General features: G+C 39.8%; 2 protein-coding genes across 2 annotated transcripts; one reads left to right on the top strand and one right to left on the bottom strand.

The window, feature by feature from the left end:
* Positions 1 to 77: 77 nt before the first annotated feature.
* lrrc41 (leucine rich repeat containing 41) lies at positions 78 to 12,910 on the bottom strand. The gene is made up of 10 exons (XM_003220274.3): positions 12,648 to 12,910; positions 10,340 to 10,426; positions 9,006 to 9,076; positions 6,713 to 7,889; positions 5,891 to 6,142; positions 4,559 to 4,723; positions 4,209 to 4,307; positions 3,554 to 3,676; positions 2,114 to 2,189; positions 78 to 424 (listed from the first exon to the last, which is right to left on the bottom strand). Exons 1-10 carry the CDS (start codon positions 12,766 to 12,768, stop codon positions 190 to 192), a joined length of 2,406 nt encoding a protein of 801 aa, XP_003220322.1. The 5' UTR covers positions 12,769 to 12,910; the 3' UTR covers positions 78 to 189.
* Positions 12,911 to 12,960: 50 nt separating this feature from the next.
* LOC100560644 (cytochrome b-c1 complex subunit 6, mitochondrial) lies at positions 12,961 to 18,880 on the top strand. Its single transcript, XM_003220219.4, has 4 exons — positions 12,961 to 13,107; positions 16,725 to 16,751; positions 18,069 to 18,230; positions 18,634 to 18,880. The coding sequence occupies exons 1-4, from the start codon at positions 13,057 to 13,059 to the stop codon at positions 18,664 to 18,666; spliced, it is 273 nt and encodes a 90-aa protein (XP_003220267.1). The 5' UTR covers positions 12,961 to 13,056; the 3' UTR covers positions 18,667 to 18,880.
* The last annotated feature ends 1,150 nt before the right edge of the window (positions 18,881 to 20,030 follow it).

Genomic DNA, 20,030 nt, shown 5'->3' with positions numbered 1-20,030 from the left:
AACTGACTGTATGTGTGTTCATCTGTGATGTTAGAATTTATCCCCTGGATTATATTATAAAGTCTGAAAAACTAAACTTTTGCTTTATCAAGAGGTATGTTTATTTTTCTTCAGTTGGCTAGAAGAGACTGGAAATCTAAATAAATCACTAAGCAGCTTTATTACAAGATAATGTCCCATAAGTGTGCTTTACATTACACTGATGTAGTCCGCAAAGGCCTGAGATGAGTCCCACGTGTCACTGACTACGCTGCACATTGCTTTCAAACGCCGAATGGCGTCTTGTGCAGTTGCAGCATCTTGGTCCAGCCAGTTCTGATAGAGGCACAGTTTCATAAACTTGATTTGTTCTCTGCATTGCGTTAAGTAACTCTCCAGCTTCTTGGCAAACTCCAGGAGCCCATCAGGTTTTATACAGTTGGAGCTGTAAGAGAATGTTAAGGTGATGATTGCTGCTTACAAAGAGTGACTGTAAGGTTGCGGGAGTGTAGCCACAACAAATGCCAAACTTGCATACACACTCTGCCACCTGGAAGACGCGAGAGGTCTCACCATGTTTTTAGGTCCAGGAGAGACTTTAAAAAAAAGTGGACGTTGCTTCCTGTTATTAGAAAGGGAAGGGGAGAAGATTACCCCACTGGCCCTCATGGACCTTTTGAGTCCCACTTGCATCCCATGGGCTTTTTTGCCAACCTCCTTCTAAAGGCTGCTTTTGCAGAACTGTCAATCTGGAATTAAATCCATTTCAATCAGTATTGTTGTCATTTCATGTACACAAGAACTAAAACAGAAGTTGTGAAGTATTTTTATTGTTTTAAGTAAACAAAAACTATTTGGCATTTGTTGATTATATCAGTTTTCAATCCCATTCTTGAGATATTCAGTAAGCCCTGCTGCCTGCCACTGTACATAGTTAAATGGGAGATACCTTGCGTACTTCCAGTTCGCATAATCACAACTTAAACATTCCTGTTCTTTGAAAGTTCCCAAATTTATTAGAAAGCATGCCTAGACACCACTATGAAGATGAAGAAACTTTCAATAGGCCGGAATAAACGTGTGCAGAATCACTAGTCAGGCTTAGGTTACAGAAATGTATCCCGAACTATGATCATCATCTGGATCATAGCTCAAGCATGCCTAGATAAGGCAAGCAACAATAGCTGGAAAATTAGGGTGAATGATTCCGCAAAGCACTATTCAAAAATGATGTGTGGCACAATAAAATGTTTCTATTTAAAGGTTTGTAAAATGTATACAGCCATAGCTACAAGACTATGCACAAGTGAGCTATGATGAATCAGAGCAGTTATTTCCGATTAAACTTTTTTAGAGTTGTCTTGTAAGAAACTAATATTTTGTTAGCCTCTGCGCTTTGACTCTCAGACTGGGCTGATTCCAATGACTATTTGTAAGAGGGCTGCTCCTATAATCAAAAGTAAATTTCCTTCCTTTCTACTGAAGTCATGTTTAATTTGTTTTAAAGATACAGCCTTTGACAGATTTGAATTATTTGAGTTACCTTGCAGAACAGTAATCACTGTGTGAATACTGTGATTTTTGGAATCTACTTATATTGCTGGAGGAAGCAACCTCAGGCATCATCTTCCCTCTCCTCATACCTTCATATGGCAGGTAGGCATCAGAGGAAAGAATCTGCTGAGATAAACATTGCTACTGACTTACATATCTATCTTGCGGATCAAAAAATAAAATTCTATGCAGTAAATGTTCACCCATCTTTTGTATGTTCTGATCAGAGAAATCATGGCTTTACAATGGCTTCTCTGAACCACATATATTCTGGATTGATTGGGGAAATTACTTTACTGTCTGCTGAAAATGGAGATAAAAGCATATGCCCAGTAACAGGGTTTAATGTTGAACATAAATTATTTAGATATGTCATACACGTCTTTGTAAGTGATAAGGATTTGGTAAGATCATGTAGCATTTCTGAGAAATCCACAGCAGATTCATTCTCTTGCAAATAGACATCTTTGTTTAAAAATAACTGATGAGAATATCAAGTGAAGCTATTTCACTGCCATCCTTTTTATCCCACATAAAAGTGACTATAAAAGTTCTAGGTTTTAAGAAAGGTTAAACATACCTCACATCCAAGTGACAAATGGAAGATGATGAGTCTTCAGAAAAAATGTCAGCCAGTGCCACCAACCTGTGATTTCCTAAGAATGAGAGGAAATATAATATGTGCAAACTATGGACACTAGAAGGAAAATATGAATAAGGCAAGTCAAGAAAAACAAGAGAAATACTGAGAACCAACTGCATGGCAAGCAAAATGTTTTTGTCATATCAACCTTATTTTGTTTGGATGTGAGTAAACTAACAGCAAGGTTCTGCACAACAATCTTCAAATAATAGGGATTAAAATACTCTTGATTTTGTAACCAGATGAAACAATTCTAAGGAAAAGATTTTTGAGTTACCCAGTTCAATGTTTTCCCCAGAAGATTATTAATTTTATTTATATTTTTCCCCGAAGACTGGGACTCAAGGTGGCTTACACATCAAAAAGATATAATAAATATACAAAAACCACGTTATAACTGAATTAAACTAAACACGATATTAAAACACGAAATATTTTTAAAACAATAAAGGTTAATACAATAAAGCATACATAGCTCTTTTCCAATTCTAAAACCTTTTCTGATTTAAAGTTTTGGCCTGCTGAAGGAAGGACATTGAGGAGCCATTTTAGTCTTTTTGGGTTGGGGGGGGGGGGGGGGGGAAGGAGGTCCAACATACAACTACTGGAAAAGCTCTCATGTTCCTAGTAGCTGTGCTTGTGAAGGTGGCGGTACCTAGAGAAGGACCTCTCTTGTGGATCTCTGGTTCTGAGCAGACTTATATTGTGATACGCAGTGTCAGACAGCTTAGGCCTAAGCTACATTGAGGAAAGATGCAAGGTGATACACCATTCTTCCAAGAGAATAGGACAAGTCTTAATTGGCACTGAAGATGAGACAGTAGCCTTGGTTAGGAGGTGCAAAGCAATGTGAAACACAGAGGAAGGAAGGCTCCTACCCCAACAATATCCATCTGCAACCTAAACTGACATATTGCTTGCTTAATAAAAAGAATACCTCTGTAACCTTATCTGGAGAGGGAACCTGGCTTATTTCCACTGAATTGACAAATGACACCGGGAAGTGTGCTTTGTGTGTTCCTGTATGGCTGCCCCTGTGGTCTCTTCCAACTACATGATTCTATAAGTGATTCATGCTCCCAACTGGCTCCTATCACCACTTTTATTATCAGCCCATCCCAGAAGTATCTTCCCGATCAATCATTCCATGTAGCTTTTACATGTCAGTTTGCATTTAAAATAATTTATTTTCCTCTTTTCTCCTGGTTCCTTCTTCCTTTTGTTTTACAATGATATGCCAACTGGGCTTGAAAGATGGGAAAAGAAGTAACATCAACCAAAATTCTCATCAGACTAGGCTAGGCTTTTAATGATAGAGTCCTTGATCAGAAAGGACAAAAATAAATTTTAGTGAATACATTTATTTGTTTTACATACCCAGCCTATTTCCAGGGAGTTTGAGGCTCTTCAGTGATGTGTTCTTTTTCACAACATTGATCATTTCAGACAGAAATTCAGCAGTACAGTTCTCAAATAGCCGGCAAAAGGAAAAGGTGATTTCTATTATAAGATAAGACCCAAAGCAAAAACACATTGTTTCCTCTTTTCTGGGCATTGAATGCCAAATTAGTGTCATTCAATGCATTCTGGAATAGTACCAAAAATTAAAGAGCACAGTGATACCCTATGAGTTTATCTTAAAAGTATGAACAAATACTCCGTTTTCATTCTGGCTTTCTAAGTTGAAAGCAAAGTTGTTGCCATGCCAGTCCCACGTAAGGATAATTTGAGACTTAACCTGTACTCCCAAAACGCAGTCCAACACTCTAACCCAAGACAGGAATTGTGCGACTCTCCAGATGCTGGTTTGCAACCCTAAGCATTTGTCATTGACTATGCTGGCTAAGGCTCTTAAGAGGTACAATCCAACATACAGTTCCCACCCACTCCAACCACTATACTAGCTCTGGAACAGTCTCCAAGACAGAACTGACAATCTTCTCCTGAACTAGTTTTCTTAATTGTACATAATCGTGATTTCTTATAAAACTGTAAGCAGTCTGAGGCAGGAGCACGAGTAAGTTTAATATACCTTGAAGAACAGGGTCCTGTAGCAGTAAGAGGACTTCTTTTGAATGACCCGAAAGATTGATGTCATGAAAGCTTAGCCTCTTCAGGCCTGGACTACATTCTGCGTGACAAACAAGATTTTAAGAGAAAAAGCTTGGACTGTCTGGTTAGAAGTTTTTCTCTTCAGCACCATGCATATTGAATACATTCACAACCTCAAAATTTAGAGGGTTTTTACAGTTTCTGTCTTGCCTACATTTTACCCAATAATCTCTGATGCTGGACTGACAAGTCACAGATGTTAATACATCTTGTCATAATTACTACTATAACGGTCAAGCTGTTCTGCAGTCGAAATGGCTTCCATCATACCTTTGAGGGCACAAAGGAGAAGTTCAACCTCCTGTGGACAGGAAATGGAAACACTGTCTAGAGAGAGACTCTGCAGAGACCTGGAAGATTTCAATACTGGCACCAGGAGACCCGTTTGAAGAGGTTCCCTGGGAAATCGGATCTCAAGATGTTCTAGTTGGCTTTCTAGATAAGACAAAGAGAAAATAAAGACTCTGTAGTTTTGAATAACTGCAAATCATGCTTTGGGAAACTTTTTGAAACAATTCTTTTAAAGTAGACTTAGGTTCCAAATCAATTTTTCCTCACAGTTATAGCAATTTCCTCAATTCCAGCAGATGTTGAAGGTCTAGAACAAACAGGATAAAATTCCTCCTATATTTGAGGGCACACAGTACAGAAATACACTGAAATGCTGAAGTAAATTACTGCTCTGTACAAAGATTGGTAGAGATGCTCCCAAGGACTGCTTTGTAGATATGCAGAACATTTGAATTATAGCTCACTTTGCATATGAAAACCCATGAAATAAAGAATTATACTAAACAGTCAGACCTGAAATATAGAAAAGGCTTAGACAGTTGAGGCTACAAGGATAAATGCAAAATCTAGTATATTTTATTAGACCAAGCAAACATTTGTGAAAGCTTCTGAGATCTCTACCTCAATTTAAGTTTTCCAATGAAATTTTGAGATCTCAGAAATATGTATTTACTATGCCTTTTTGGTTGGTCTACAGATAAATTCCTACAACATAGAATAAGAAAACACAAGCAAATGTAAAAAGCATTAGCATTAAACTAAGCTGCTGCAATAAATCTCAAAACTCACCCCAACCATCACAGTGACTCCTGCAAATAGTACTTGCTAGATAGGGAGCTGGCTTTGACTTGGTCAAATAGTTGTCCGCCTAGCCTAGTAATGTTTTTGGCATTCCTAGTTCTTCTGCATCTATTATCTCAGCCTAGACATTGAATCTTCTGTATCTAAAGTATATGTTTGACTACAGAATTATGTCTCTTTCTGCTTTCAGAAGGAATAAGTTTTAGCCAGGTGACAAGCTACAACTGGTGGATTATTGATTTTCCCCCACCAAGGAAAAATACGCACAGGTATTTAGAATGCAATAATTCTTTGGTTTTACTTGGAAGCCTAATTTTAATTGTTAGAAGAAACCGCTATTTATGGGAAGAATTCAAACCATGTTGTAATTGCACCATGATAGCAGCCATAGACATATGGTTCTAAACTAACAGAGGAACATCTCAAAAAAAGTCACACCTAAATAAATTATACATACTGGAACAAGAGTCACATTTTATAGTGCCCAACTGGTGATGAGTAATCTTTTACCTGGAATTGCTTCTTGTAAGGACAATGAGCCCAGGTTCTCTTCCAGCTTGCTCCATTCTGCAGTAGTTTTGAGATCAAAGCCAACCAAGAGTGTTTGAAGCAACGGAACAGCACTCAAAAAGGAATGCACAAGGTTCATGCACGGGACATATGAGAACATGTCACTAATGCATACCACGCGGAGGCTGTAACCACTGTGCTGGGAGAGTGTCCGGAGCCCAGAGAGGATACTCAAAATCCCGGGGCCTAGGCCTGGAACCAGAGTTTAGAAGACAGAAATAGAAACAGAGCAAGATTACTTTACCTGAAACAGATGCACACCTTATACACAGTTTCAAAAGAGGCACTGGCACTTGAAGATAGCAAACTACTTGGTCTGTATGACTGGATTATAGAACTCTTACAAATGTGATGCATTTGGATAGACTAAATCACTAGCTGTAAACTGAGAATGGATTAAGCTACAATTTCTCATGATCAGTGTAACACTATACATCCTTAAAGCTTAGCCAAATTTTACATGAATATTTGTCAACCATAAAATAAGATACTGGGCATGGTGGAGAGAAAAAATCACTTTGCCTTTGTTAGGGGAATATCTTGCCATGAATACCACCTGCTGAGACAACCCAGAACATTGCAACGTTTTAGCACTTACTTTACAACAGGGGCATGGAAGATATGGCACTCTACATGTTTTTAGTCTACTAATACGAACTGGAGTTAAACAACATCTGGATGGCCACAAATTCTTCACTTCTAATTTAGAAGGCACAATATTGCTAGAAACACCTATATACAAATGTTTGGTTAACTGCTTACCATTTAGGGTAAGAACAAGCTTTTCCAAGGACACCCAAGAACTTAGCAGGTTACCAAGCATCTGGCACATATTCCTGGTCAGAGGGATAGAGAATACTTCCAGTGTGGACACGCTTCTGAAGTGCCCTGCTGTCCTCAGAGAGGGGATCACAAGAGGTTGGCCTCCCTCTGCCCAATCCATACTGCTACCACTAGCCACTTCTGCTGAGAAGGGGGAAGAGTTAGCAGGAGTCTTCCACTCCTCTGTTTTTCTTCTTTTGCTATATAATCCCCTTTCCTGCTCTTCTCTTGCAACTGCAAAAACAAAATCATAAAGATCTTCTGAGCCTTCGGTCATTTTGCCGGATTTCTGATGGCAGCCCTTTGTTGTTGCAGTTTTGTGCTGCTTCTGAACTCTTCCTGAAGGAGAACCATGTTGGAAGGTGGAAAGGTTCTCAGCATTACAGCTTCCTGAACATGTACTGTACTGTGCCGTACTTTGGCAAGAACTGCTGTCCAATTTGAAATTCGGTGGGTCTTGAAGATTCTCACTGCTAGTTCTCGCCAAACTATCATGGCTTCCAAATTCTGCAACTGATTCTTGAGACACAAGGGACAACATGTCCTCATTTCTCAGGTCATTATCACTACACTGGTCAGCTGAGCTATGAAGTAGCTTGTCTGAATCCTGAGACAACATAAGCTCTTGATCTAGGGCTTGTCTCTGTTTTGCAGATTTCTCTCTGCACAGATGACAAAGGTTTTCTTGGTTCATTGGTTTTTTTCCGGGATGCCAAATTCCAGCACTCATTTTCAGAACAAGGGCTAAAAGAACCGGATCAGGATCTGGCCAAGAGGACATTGATAAATGATTCACAACTCCATGATGGATTAGGCGATGAAGGAACAAACTCAACTGGTGCCTGGTGGACAAACTGGAGGAGAGGAGGTGATGAAACGTCAGGGATCTGAGCGACACTGCCAAGCTTTCTAGAACATCCTGATTGTGTTTTGCCATGAGCTCTGAAACACTCTCGAGCATATTGTAGATGGTAAGCTGGGTAACATGCCGAGAAGTATAAAGCAAGGGCAAAAAGGAAGGGTCATTCAGGCGCTGGTGTGAAGACACATCCAAGATCCCACGCAACACATTTGAGAAGAAAGTTTCAAGGAACTTTCGCCTCCAACACTTGATATTCTGCAATCAGAGAAAACAAAATTACCAAAAATGTCTTAGCAGCAAGCCCTTACCTGTGTTCATTCTGGAAGAAACCTAACTAATTCCAATTGGGTAAATTTGTGCATAGAAATGCCAGTTAAACAATGGTGGGCATGCTAAAGAGCAAATTTTGTTCCATTCGTTTTCATCATGGTCCCATAACTAAGGAATGCTCTTTTACAGCAAGTCTATTTGTTTTTCCCACACCCAATTTTAAATGGGTCTCAAAAGACGTGGCTGTTTTTTGGCTGCTTTAACTTGCATAATAGTGCTGATCTTTGATTTAGTTTTAACTTGCGGCTAAAGGTTTGATTAAGTTAAATTTATTTTTATTTGGGCCTGTAAATTAGCTTGAGAAGGCCTTTACATTGAAAGATGGAATAATTGTTTTTTTTTTTTTTTTAAGTATGAGTGATTTCAGCAGGCAGTCAAGGAATGGGGCAAATATTTAATCTGCTTACCACTGTGAAGTTACACATGTTTAAGCTTCTAAAGCAGGTGTGTCAAATGGTAGCCTTCCAGATTTTACTGTATCTCAACCCTCATCAGCTCAAAACATGATGTCTAATGACGAGCAATATAGGAGTTGTAGTCCAGCATCTGGGGAGCCCCGTAACATGACATAGAAGGACAAATTTGGCTCACAGGCTTGGATTTGACATATGTATTCTAAAATTATAACTAAATAACAGGCCCAGAAGCATCACAAAGGAGTTTGGATTTGGATCTGTTGTGTGCAAGGCTGGTTAGGTCATGACGGCACACAGAACTCTTGGTCAGTTTTGTCACAACAGACTAATCTGACTATCATTGTAAAAATGGGCAAGATTATGGCTTGTTTTGAAACAGAAACAATTAGTTACATGTAACCACACAGGCACTGATAAGTAAAGAGCATTAGAAAGAGTGGTAATATCTCTGAATGAAAATAGAAGCCTACACTGATTGCCCTCAGTAAATGTAACATTTCTTGATATATTGTAGTTTTACAGCAGTATTACAGAACTTGGCAGAGATTAATGACCAAATTGGATATTAATGAGGGAAGCCTGGTCTAATCAAGACAGTCAGTTATGTGTATGCAAGTGAACCCACCTCTAATCTAGAAGGTCTTGTTTTGATGATTTCAAACCAGAGTTTGCACCATATAGGTTGGGTTGAGAGTCCTGAAAAAAATATAGCACTTTTTTTTAAATAAAAAGGACTATGTTGCAGTTGGTTTTATAAAAATATGAACTACTATAAAACTTGATTTATAACACATTATGATTTTACTTCTCCACCTGATTAAGGGTAAATCCCATTTAATTCAATGAGATTCCCTTTTGAGTAGTCACACATATGTCTTATTCGGAGTACGCATCAACACTAGGCTGAAATCCTTTATCTGGCTGTTAAATGCCACCAAAATCAATGATACTTACTTACTGCTGAGTTGAAATATATAGGATCAAGCATTCAATACCTAACAACAGTTGTTCATCTGCAGTCTGGTAAGATTAATCATAAAATACCTGTTTCAAATTTAGACTGAACATTTGACATGCAAATTATTTGTAGAACTTCTGTTGCCTCCTTTTCTTCTCACTTTCACAGTCAATCTCTCTTTCTCTCTCTATTTATTTATTTCAGCGGTAGTCATGTTGGTCATGCAGCAAAATATGACAAAATCCAAAATTCACAAGCAATGACACATTAACTGAGTCAAGCACAAAACATAAAATACTGTGTGTAAACTTTCATAGCTTTCCTGGATTTCCGGATACCAAATTTGGCTGCAACAGGGCAATCCTAAACATTGGAACATGATTCTTTTGAGTTCTTCTAGCTCTAACAAAGGTAAAACTCATTATGGGACAATTTCACTATATAGAACCTACAATTTCCCAGATTAACCAGTACAGAGACTCATAGAGAAATTCAATGCTTCTCTACCTAAGAAAGGAGCAGTTAGCTGAAACATGACAGGAACAGCTGGATCTCAAGAGTACTTTTCTGTTGCTGAAGTTGAAATTTTATTACTGTGTCTTTTATTGTTCTTTGCCTCAGTCCTCACATGGCTAATAAGGACAGGGACCTGCTTTGAAATCCCTCAATAGCATCTTAGCTGACATCTCAAACAGAATGCCTGTGACTAACGATATCAACATTTTGCTCCTACATGATTTTTGACACCTTTGCCTGATGATGAAGCCACTGAAGTTCCAAAAGTTTGCAAACTGTACTTTAGGCTTTGAAGTTGGCTTAATAAAGGTGTAACTACATTTCAGTTTTACAATGTATGCTATTCTGTTATGCACAAGACCTGACGCTGAGACATGTAGTACGGCATCATTTTGAAATCCAAAAGGAGGAAGACAATTTTATCAGTAACTACAATGTTAAGCATTATTTATCTTTCCACTATCACGTCTTCCAAAATAACTGACCTTTCTTCACAGCAGTCGCCTCAATTCGCTCCAGATAGTATATGTTAAGAAGAGGCAAGATGCCCTGTAGTATTGGACCTGGAAGTGCTTTTGTGGAGAGAAGACAAAGACAAAGTTCAGTCATTGACACACACACAAAACAGATACAGATGCATTTGCATTTTCATCCCTGTGAAAATCTATTTTATTGTGTTCAACATAATTAAACTGTTTAGGACATACTACATAAATAAACCTCCCTTGAAAAAGAGTACATATGCACGATCCCACATCCATGGGGGATATGTTCCTGGATTTTGTGTGGATTCTCCAAACTGTGGATAAAAGTGACAAACAACAGAGGTAGTGAGATGAGGGTGCAGTTTGCATAGGAGGCCCTAAGAGAATAAGTGAGACCAGTTCAATGGATGCAGGAGTCATATAGTCGTTCCAACCTGTTTGTAGTTTTGACGTTTGCAGATTTGACTATTCATAGATTAGATTTTAAATGTTCTCTCTAGGGGTCCTTCCACACAGCCATATAACTCAGAATATCAATACAGATAATCCACAATATTTGCTTTGAACTGGAATATCCGAGTCCACACTGCCAGATAATGCAGTTCAATGTGGATTGTATACAACTGTGTAGAAGGACCCTGGGACTCTTTAGGTTCTCCGGTGTTACTCTCTGATCAACTTCCTCCAGTCATGCTGAAAGGTCTAGAGATTTCTTGGGAGAACACCTTTCTATGGCTGCAACCATATTGTAGAATTAATGTAGTTTGACACCACTTTAAACTGCTATGGCTCAATGTTATGGAATCCTAGGAGTTGTAGTTTGAAAAGGAGCTAGCACTCTTTCGCAGAGAAGGCTAAAGGCTTCACAGAACTACACCTCAGACAATTCCAGAGCATTGAGCCATGGTTGTTAAATGGTGTCAAACTATATCAATTCTACAGTGTAGATGCACTCTAGGTTTTCCAATGCAATTCTGTGGTCATCTTCCTGCAGAGATTGACCACAGAGTCATGCTGGAAGACACAGATATTTGTAGAGGGATGTTCTCTCAGGTTAAAAAGAAAAAGAACAACTTATTTATTTGCATTGTGTTGGTGGAGGCTTTCATGGCTGGAATCACTGGGTTGCTGTGAGTTTTCTGGGCTGTATGACCATGTTCCAGAAGCATTCCCTCCTGACGTTTCACCCACATCTATGTCAGGCATTCTCAGAAGTTGTGAGGTCTGTTGGAAAACTATGCAAATGGGGTTTATATATGTGTGGAAGGTACAGGGCGGGAGAAAGAACCCTTGTCTGCTTGAGACACGTGTGTAGTGCAATTGGCCAGCTTAACATTGAATGGTCTTGCAGCTTCAAAGTCTGGCTTCTTCCTGCCTGGCAGAATCCTTTGTTGGGAGGTGTTAGCTGGCCCTGATTGTGGGAGCCCTGTGAAATATGGAGGAATGACTTACTGTCTTTACCTTCATGCCACCTGTCAACAACATGATTTTCAAAGGATTTTGTTAAGCAAATAATCCCGCAAAAGTAGTTTTGCCAATTCTGTCCTCTGAAATAGAGCCTGGTACTTCTTGGCGGCCTCCCATCCAAGTACCAACTAGCGGTAACTCTGCTTAGCTTCCAAGATCAGGCAGGATCTGGTGAATTTTGGGTATTTCAGCCTGGTGTGGTGAGGAATACCCAAGGCCGAATCCACCTGACAAACTCTCCAGAGCAGTGGTTCTCAACCTGGGGTCCCCAGATGTTTTTGGCCTACAAATCCCAGAAATCCCAGCCAGTTTACCAGCTGTTAGGATTTCTGGGAGTTGACGACCAGAAACATCTGGGGATTCCAGATTGAGAACTAGTGCTCCAGAAGATCTCCCAATGTCCTTAGAAGAATTTCAAAGGACGAGAAAGAGGTTGCCTTATGACAGTTCAGTTCCACACTGTAGAATGGATGCAGTTTGGCACCGCTTTCACTCTGTCGTGGCTCAATGGTATGGAACCGTTGGAGTTGTAGTTTCACAAGATCTGTAGCCCTCTCTGCCAAAAAGGGCTGTGGCCTCGCTGAAACACAACTCCCAGGATTGCAGAGCCATGAAGGTTAAAGTGGTGTTAAACTGCATTAATTCCAGAATATAGATCAGGCCTGGGCAAACTTGGCCCCTCCAGGTGTTTTGGACTTCAACTCCCACAATTCCTAAATGCCAGTAGGCTGTTAGGAATTGTGTGAGTTGAAGTCCAAAACACCTGGAGGGGCCAAGTTTGCCCAGGCCTGATATGGATGCATCCTGTGTGTGTTATTTTGTCCTTTTTCCCCCTTCTTACCCCAAACCTCTTTCTCGACTCGTCCCATGATGGAGCTGACTCTCTTCCCACTGAGCTGGAAAAGGCTGAGAGGCCTTTGCTCAGAGGCAGCAGCAACCTCCTCCTCAGACTCGGCCTCCATGATGGCCCAGGCGCTAGCAAGCTCCTGGAAGAACTTGGCTGGGTGACGCCATCTTGGGAGGGTCCCTCATTGTTAGGTAGAGGCGTGATGCGGCCGCCATATTCAGGAGGTCGGAACTGGTCGGCCATCTTGGTAGAGTCGGACACTTCGTCTTACGCCGGCGAATAAGGAAAGGGGAGGAGCCACCTTAAGAAGGTCGACCGGAAGCGGGTCTCGGAATGGGGCGGGATATCCGTTGGAGTGTGCGTGGGATGACCCTTGAGCGTCCTTCTGAGGCTTGAATTAAAGATGGGGAGGCAGGACGAGTCCGCGCTGGAGGGACGGAGCGGGGACCCTGAGGTAAGCTCCGCTTTCTCTGAATCAAGAAGCAGCGAGGTCTATCCTTTCCCTTCAGGAGACATCAAGTCTTTTATTTCCTTCTCTGATAGCCACTCACCCTCGCCTCTGCCACCTTCGGGCCTTCCTTCCTTGTTCTCCTTGCAGCTCTTCCTATAGATGCATCTATACCAGGCATGGCCAAACTTCAGCCCTCCAGGAGTTTTGTACTTCAACTTCCTCAATTCCTAATAGGCGGTAGGTTGGGTTGCTGTGAGTTTTCCGGGCTGTATGGCCATGTTCCAGAAGCATTCTCTCCTGACGTTTCACCCACATCTATGACAGGCATCCTCAGAGGTTGTGAGGTCTGTTGGTGTTTATATATCTGTGGAATAATGTCTAGAGTGGGAGAAAGAACTCTTGTCTGTTTGAGGTAAGTATGAATGTTGAATTAGCATTGAATGGCCTTGCAGCTTCAAAGCTTGGCCATTTCCTGCCTGGGGGAAATCCTTTCTCCCACCCTGGACATTCCACAGATACATAAACCCCACTTGACTGTAGTTTCCAACAGACCTCACAACCTCTGAGGATACCTGTTATAGATGTGGGTGAAATGTCAGGAGATAATGCTTCTGGAACATGGCCGTACAGCAACCCAGTGATTCCAGCCATGAAGGCCTTTGATATTACAGCCAGTAGGCTGTTAGGAATTGTGGGGGTTGAAGTCCAAAACTCCTGGGTGGCCCAAGTTTATTTATTATTTATTTATTTAAAGCGTTTATATTCCGCCCCTGGTGGTGGGTTAAACTGCCTCTGGTGGTGCAGCAGATTAAACCGCTGAGCTGCTGAACTTGCCGACCGAAAGGTTGGCAGTTCGAATCCGGGGAGTGGAGTGAGCTCCCGCTGTTAGCCCCAGCTTCTGCCAACCTAGCAGTTCGAAAACATGAGAGATGTGAGATGAATAGGTATCTCTTCTGTGGGAAGGTAACCTATTGTAGAAGTGATTTGGTTTGACCCCACTTTAACTGCCATCGCTCCATACTAGGGATTCCTAGTATAGTTTGCCCTCTTCAGCAGAGATTGCAAAACTACAGCTCCAGTAATTCCATAGCATTGAACCATGTGCAGTTACAGTGACGACAAACAGCCTTCGTTCTATACTGTAGATGCACCTGAAGACTCAGGGGTGCTTTATAATTTCTTTCTTCTGAAATATAGTCTGCAGCACCAGACATTTGTTGATTCCCCACCCACATGCTAATCAAGGCATACCCTGCTTAGCTTCCAAGATCATATAGGTTCTGATGAATTTAGGATACTTAGATGACCCTCCCTCCTTACATGAGAGTATATCCCATTCTCCTTCAGTGTTCAGTGGACACACTGGATTGGTTTGTCCTCCCACTGGTTATTATGCTCACTTCTATTCACTCTCTACCTAAAATGACTTACTCAGAGCAAAGGCCAATGATTCTTCCAGCTCTATATCCCAGGTTTTCTGTTTATCCCAGATTATCTGGCAGTGGGAACTCATATAATCAATTTTAAAGCAGAAAATCTGGGATCATATCATGGGATATAGGGCCTGTCTGGAAGGGCCCATACTTCCTGGGAACTATGTGTATAGGAGTGTGTCATCAATGGTTGCATCTACACTGTCGAATTAGTGCAGTCCTACACCAGTTTAATGGTCATAGCCCAATCCTAAGGAGTCATGGTATTTGTTATTTGGTGAGTGACAGCGCTCATTGGACGAGAAGGATAAAGACATTGTAAAACTAAAAGTCTCATGATTCCATAGCATTGAGACACAGTAGTTAAAGTGGTATCAAACTGCATTGATTCTACAGTGTAGATGCCTTCAGTGATAGTTTCTTATTCTCTCACTGGTAGATTGGGATGAGCTGGAGGATAGGCCTCAGACAGAGACGAACCAATTTACATTCATACATAAATGGACTAATGCACTAGCTAGCCCCATTGAGCACCTTATAACTGATCATGGCAGGAGACAAATTACTTCACTGAAATCTGCTTTACTCCAGTGGTTCCCAACCACTGATAAGCTGGCTGGGATTTTTGGGAGTTGAAGTCCAAAACGCCTGGAAGCCCAAAGGTTGGAAACCACTATTTTACTCAGATGCATATAAATATTCTAAACAAATTCTGTGGGGTTTTTTTTAATTTTAGCTTTTTCATCACTACTTGCTTCTCCTTAATATTTATATTAAATCCTCTAGTTTCATCATTACTGTATTTATCATGCCCTACCCCGTCCCACTTTTCATAGAGATATTAACTTCTTTTGTGTGTGAACCTATATGCTCTGATTTTCAAATTGATTTCCCATTACCATTTTATGGGTTTTAGGTACTTTAAATCGTCTTTCCTACAATAATTATGACTTTGTAGTGTATCTACTGTACTTTGAAAAAACATTCTATGCAATATCCCTTTCAGTACTGTTTCTGTTTATCTTTGCATTTTTTCTGATTTAATTCACATGATCTTTTGAAAGCCATTATATTTGTATTATATCCCAGGTTAGGTTTCTACTTACAGCCTGGCCTGCAAAAATGTAAATTTTATATTGGTTTTGAAAATCAGCTTGCATAAATATGAGACAAGTATCTAGGAATTAAAAAAAATATTTTCTGTACTAAGCAAATATAAAACATGTGTTATAATAGAGAACTATAGTATTTAACAAAAAAAATTAAAAAAGCTTTTGAGTTGGAAAGATTAACTGTTTACAAGAAACGTTGCCCGGGGGACGCCCGACTGAATTCACTCAGTCTTCGAGGAGGCTCTTTCTATGTCCCCCATAGACATTTATCCTGTCTGGCACAAGTCTGCCCATGCGAAGCAGGTGGCCATAGCACTGAACAAAACATGCAGAATAATCACAGGATGCCTTAAACTTACACCTGTTGATAAACCCTACAAGTTAGCCGCCATTGCCCCTCCTGACGTGCGACTGGAAGTTGTTGCTAACTGTGAGAGGAATAAGGTCGAACATTGTGAAAGCCACCCACTGCATGACTATCAGCCTCCTCCCACCAGACTCAAATCAAGGAAGGGCTTCATGAGAACCACCACTCCTCTAGTTGTTCCCCCAGCAACAGCAAGAGTGTCCCTCTGGGTAGCTAAACCAGGCAATTCTAACTGGATGGCCCCCCATGAGGGTCTTCCTCCAGGGGCAAACCAAGAATGGGCAACTTAGAAGTCCCTAAACAGACTCAGAAGCGGAGTGGGCAGATCAAAAGACAACTTGGCAAAGTGGCACTACCTGGAGGAATCCTCCACCTTGTGTGGCTGTAGAGCAGAACAAACAACTCCTCATATGTATGCTTGCCCACAATGTCCTGCCTCATGTACAGAGGAGGAGTTGTTTAAAGCTAGGGACAATGTGGTTGCTGTTGCCTGCTTTTGGTCTAAAACTATTTAGCTGCTTGTGATTTCTTTTATTTCATCACTTTTTAAATTTATTTATTATGCAATGCTTTTGACACAAAATAAAATAAAGCAAAAATGGAAATAGTTGACATAATTGTTGGTGTAGCTATGACTGGGTGTATTCTCATTGTGTAAATGTAAGCACACTTGTAAGTCCATTCTGATTTTCTTGTTTTCTGATCCAGGAGGAGGAGGAGGAAGAAGACCTTGTGGTATGTAATTTTAATAATAATAACTGACCAGGTTTCCCTGGTGATCATGAGTAACAACAAAAAATAGTTTCTAAGAAATTTCCCTATTAGATCTCGAAAGCTGTTAATGGCACAAAATGGTAGCGAGTATTCAGGTTCAGAATCAAAAGTTAATTAGTAAAAATGAGATGCCGGTAGTCCTTCAATACCCAAATAACACTTTATCTTAGAATCATAATGCAGTCTCTTATGGTACTTACCATATTGCCAACTTGTATAATTTTTAATATGGGTAGAGTACTACACTGATTTCTGCACATTGTCACATTCAGAAAAGTTGATCTTTCTAAGTATAACTATATCTTGCTTTAATCCTCAGAAGTATACAGTGTTTTTCTTGGAAACTGATAATTTAGGAATAGTGATACATTAATAGATAGATGGAAGGGGTAAAGCCTAGTTTAAACTTTTTGCTATCCTGTGCAAATATCAGTGTTGCATGTTATTCTATGCTTTTTATAATTTGTTCTTTTAAATCAGTGGTTCTCAATGAAAATCCAGTCCGCGAACCTCCTTCCTCTTTATTTATCCATTTTATTTATTTTATTTCCACCCCTTTCTGCAGAGCTGACCATTGCATTGGATAGACCACATCAGCTCTGGATTATTAAATATGGTTTTCTGTGGGTGAGCAGATGGCGGCTACTGGATGGCATATGTTCTGCATCAGAGCTGATGTGGTCTATCCTATGCAATTTTCTGAATTAGCATCTCAAATAACCAAACCAAATCTAAAGTTGACCAAAAACTGATTTGCAACCCTTTTGGTACTAATGTTGGAGAGTGGTCCCTGGTCAAAGTGATCCCTGGTCAAAAAAAGGTTGAAAACCACTGTTTTAAACTGTGCTGTCTAGAAAGCTCAAAACATGTATGTTTGTTTTTTGCAAGCACCAACATTTATTTTAGAGTAAAAAATGAATTCTGTATGGACTGCAGGCTATATGTGGGGCCTGCTCCCTAATCAGTCATACATAACTCATTTATAATTCTAGGACTCCTAATCATATCTTTTTAAAATGATGATACAGGAAGAATAGTACATTATTTTGAAATGACACATTGTTAACACTATGCACCACTTGAAGATGCTGTTCAGTATAGGAAGTACGTAGTATAAAATTGATGAAGTTATAAGGATATAGTTCAGGATTTCTAAACTTGTTATAATTGTAGGGCTACAGAAGGTACATTTTTATTATCAGCTTGTCTTGATAAAGATGAACCACTCTTTTAGCAATGAGATCTCGATTAATTGTTCACACATCACTTTCTTTCCAGGATCCTTTGACTACTATCAGGGAACACTGTGAACAGACAGAAAAATGTGTGAAAGCCAGGGAACGTCTGGAGGAGTGTGATGCTCGAGTGTCCTCTAGGTCCCATACGGAAGAACGGTGTACAGAGGAACTCTTTGACTTCTTGCATGCTAGAGATCATTGTGTAAGTGTTAGTTTGTGACTGTGAAGCCTCCCTAGTGCTGAATCACAGAAACTTGCCATCAGCATAAAATAAGGAACAATTAAGTATCCACTCATTTGCAAAAAAATTGAAATTTCATTTTGGCGTTCTGTAGGCATTAAAATACTTTCAGGTTTCTAGCATAAAATGTATGATTTTTAGACATCTTATTTACATTGATAGTTTAGACAAGACTTTTGAGTAACGATGCAAAAGTTTTATTAAATTCTATGAGACAATATGCTGCTATTACAGTACATCCCTGTATAAATAGCTTTCTGGAATGTGACGAGACAAAGATTATTGTGCATGGGGCACAATTGTTCCCAAAGGAACTAATAGGTTGCATATATTTTCCTTAATGTGTTTATTTCTTCGCTTTCAGGTGGCTCATAAGCTCTTCCCAAAACTGAAGTAACAATTCGCAAATCTGTCTGCTTCTTCTTCATACCTGAATCCCTGAGCATGTTCCGTTTGAATAGATGTGCTGCTCTATATCTGTGTCTAGAGAAGAATGGAACCTTGTCTCTGGCAATCTCTGGTCATCAGGATAACACCTGTGCTCCGTGGAAGATTTGCAGCTGTTAAAAAAACATTTCTGTAGATTTCCATATTAAACATATTTCCTGTGACATGTGAAAGCATTTGTTTTTTTGTGTGGGTCTTACAGCATTTTAGCACATGCTGAAATTGAGCAAATGTGTTCAGGAATATTCAAGAAATATAGGACAATGTACACTATATTGGCCAGATCTGATCCATATCTAAAGCGACAGGATATTTCAAGTCTTTGCAATAACACAAGGGACACTGGAACATGTTTTTCAGGTCATAATGTGGTAGCCAACTTAGAGGCTGGTTTTATCACTATCCATCTTTCGAAAGGACCTTAAAACATGGTTACAGTAGAGTCTCACTTATCCAACATAAACGGGCTGGCAGAATGTTGGATAAGCAAATATGTTGGATAATAAGGAGGGATTAAGGAAAAGCCTATTAAACATCAAATTAGGTTATGATTTTACAAATTAAGCAACAAAACATCATGTTAGACAATAAATTTGACAGAAAAAGTAGTTCAATATGTAGTAATGCTGTGTAGTAATTACTGTATTTACGAATTTAGCACCAAAATATCACGATGTATTGAAAACATTGACTACAAAAATGTGTTGGATAATCCAGAATATTGGACAAGTGAGACTCTACTGTATTTCAATGTGCATTCGAATAAATAGTTCCGGTTAGTTATTGCCACAACTACTGCACTTTATCACACTCCACTTTTATTGATTGAAATCTGTAATGAGATCCTTAATTCCCTCTTGTAGAGTCTGAATTTTATCTTACAGTTTGTATATTATATTCAGACTCTAATGTTCTGATGTTTATGTTTTATGCCGGTTTGTATGTTTATACTATTTTACCTGTTTTACATTGGTTTAATTATGCAGTATTTTATTGTATGTTGAAACTGGGCTTGTCCCCATGTGAGCTGCCCCGAGTCCCCTCTGGGGAGATGGGAGCGGGATGTAAAAATAAAATTATTATTATTATAGCTCCCTGAAGAAATTTAGATATGAACGTGAACATACAGGGAACGCCGTGGATGTAGCATACCTGGATTTCAGTAAGGCCTTCGACAAGGTCCCCCATGACCTTCTGGCAAACAAACTAGTAAAATGTGGGCTAGACAAAACTACAGTTAGTTGGATCTGTAAATTGGCTAAGCGAACAAACCGAAGGGTGCTTACCAATGCGCCTTCATCCTGGAAAGAAGTG

This window comes from Anolis carolinensis, chromosome 4, assembly GCF_035594765.1.
Source record: "Anolis carolinensis isolate JA03-04 chromosome 4, rAnoCar3.1.pri, whole genome shotgun sequence".
NCBI classification, from domain to species: Eukaryota; Metazoa; Chordata; class Lepidosauria; order Squamata; family Dactyloidae; genus Anolis; species Anolis carolinensis.
This window is presented reverse-complemented; position numbering and strand designations above follow the sequence as displayed.

What these genes read in the sequence shown, in the direction of transcription:
- lrrc41 (XM_003220274.3), bottom strand. Translation starts at nt 12,768, where the DNA reads ATGGAGGCCGAGTCTGAGGAGGAGGTTGCTGCTGCCTCTGAGCAAAGG. An exon ending in GGCGACTGCTGTGAAGAAAG is followed by an intron (nt 9,077 to 10,339) that starts GTCAGTTATTTT and finishes TATTTTTTTCAG; the next exon opens with GACTCTCAACCCAACCTATA. An exon ending in TCTCCTTTGTGCCCTCAAAG is followed by an intron (nt 4,308 to 4,558) that starts GTATGATGGAAG and finishes TTTGTCACGCAG; the next exon opens with AATGTAGTCCAGGCCTGAAG.
- LOC100560644 (XM_003220219.4), top strand. Translation starts at nt 13,057, where the DNA reads ATGGGGAGGCAGGACGAGTCCGCGCTGGAGGGACGGAGCGGGGACCCT. An exon ending in AGGAGGAAGAAGACCTTGTG is followed by an intron (nt 16,752 to 18,068) that starts GTATGTAATTTT and finishes CTTTCTTTCCAG; the next exon opens with GATCCTTTGACTACTATCAG. An exon ending in TGCATGCTAGAGATCATTGT is followed by an intron (nt 18,231 to 18,633) that starts GTAAGTGTTAGT and finishes CTTCGCTTTCAG; the next exon opens with GTGGCTCATAAGCTCTTCCC.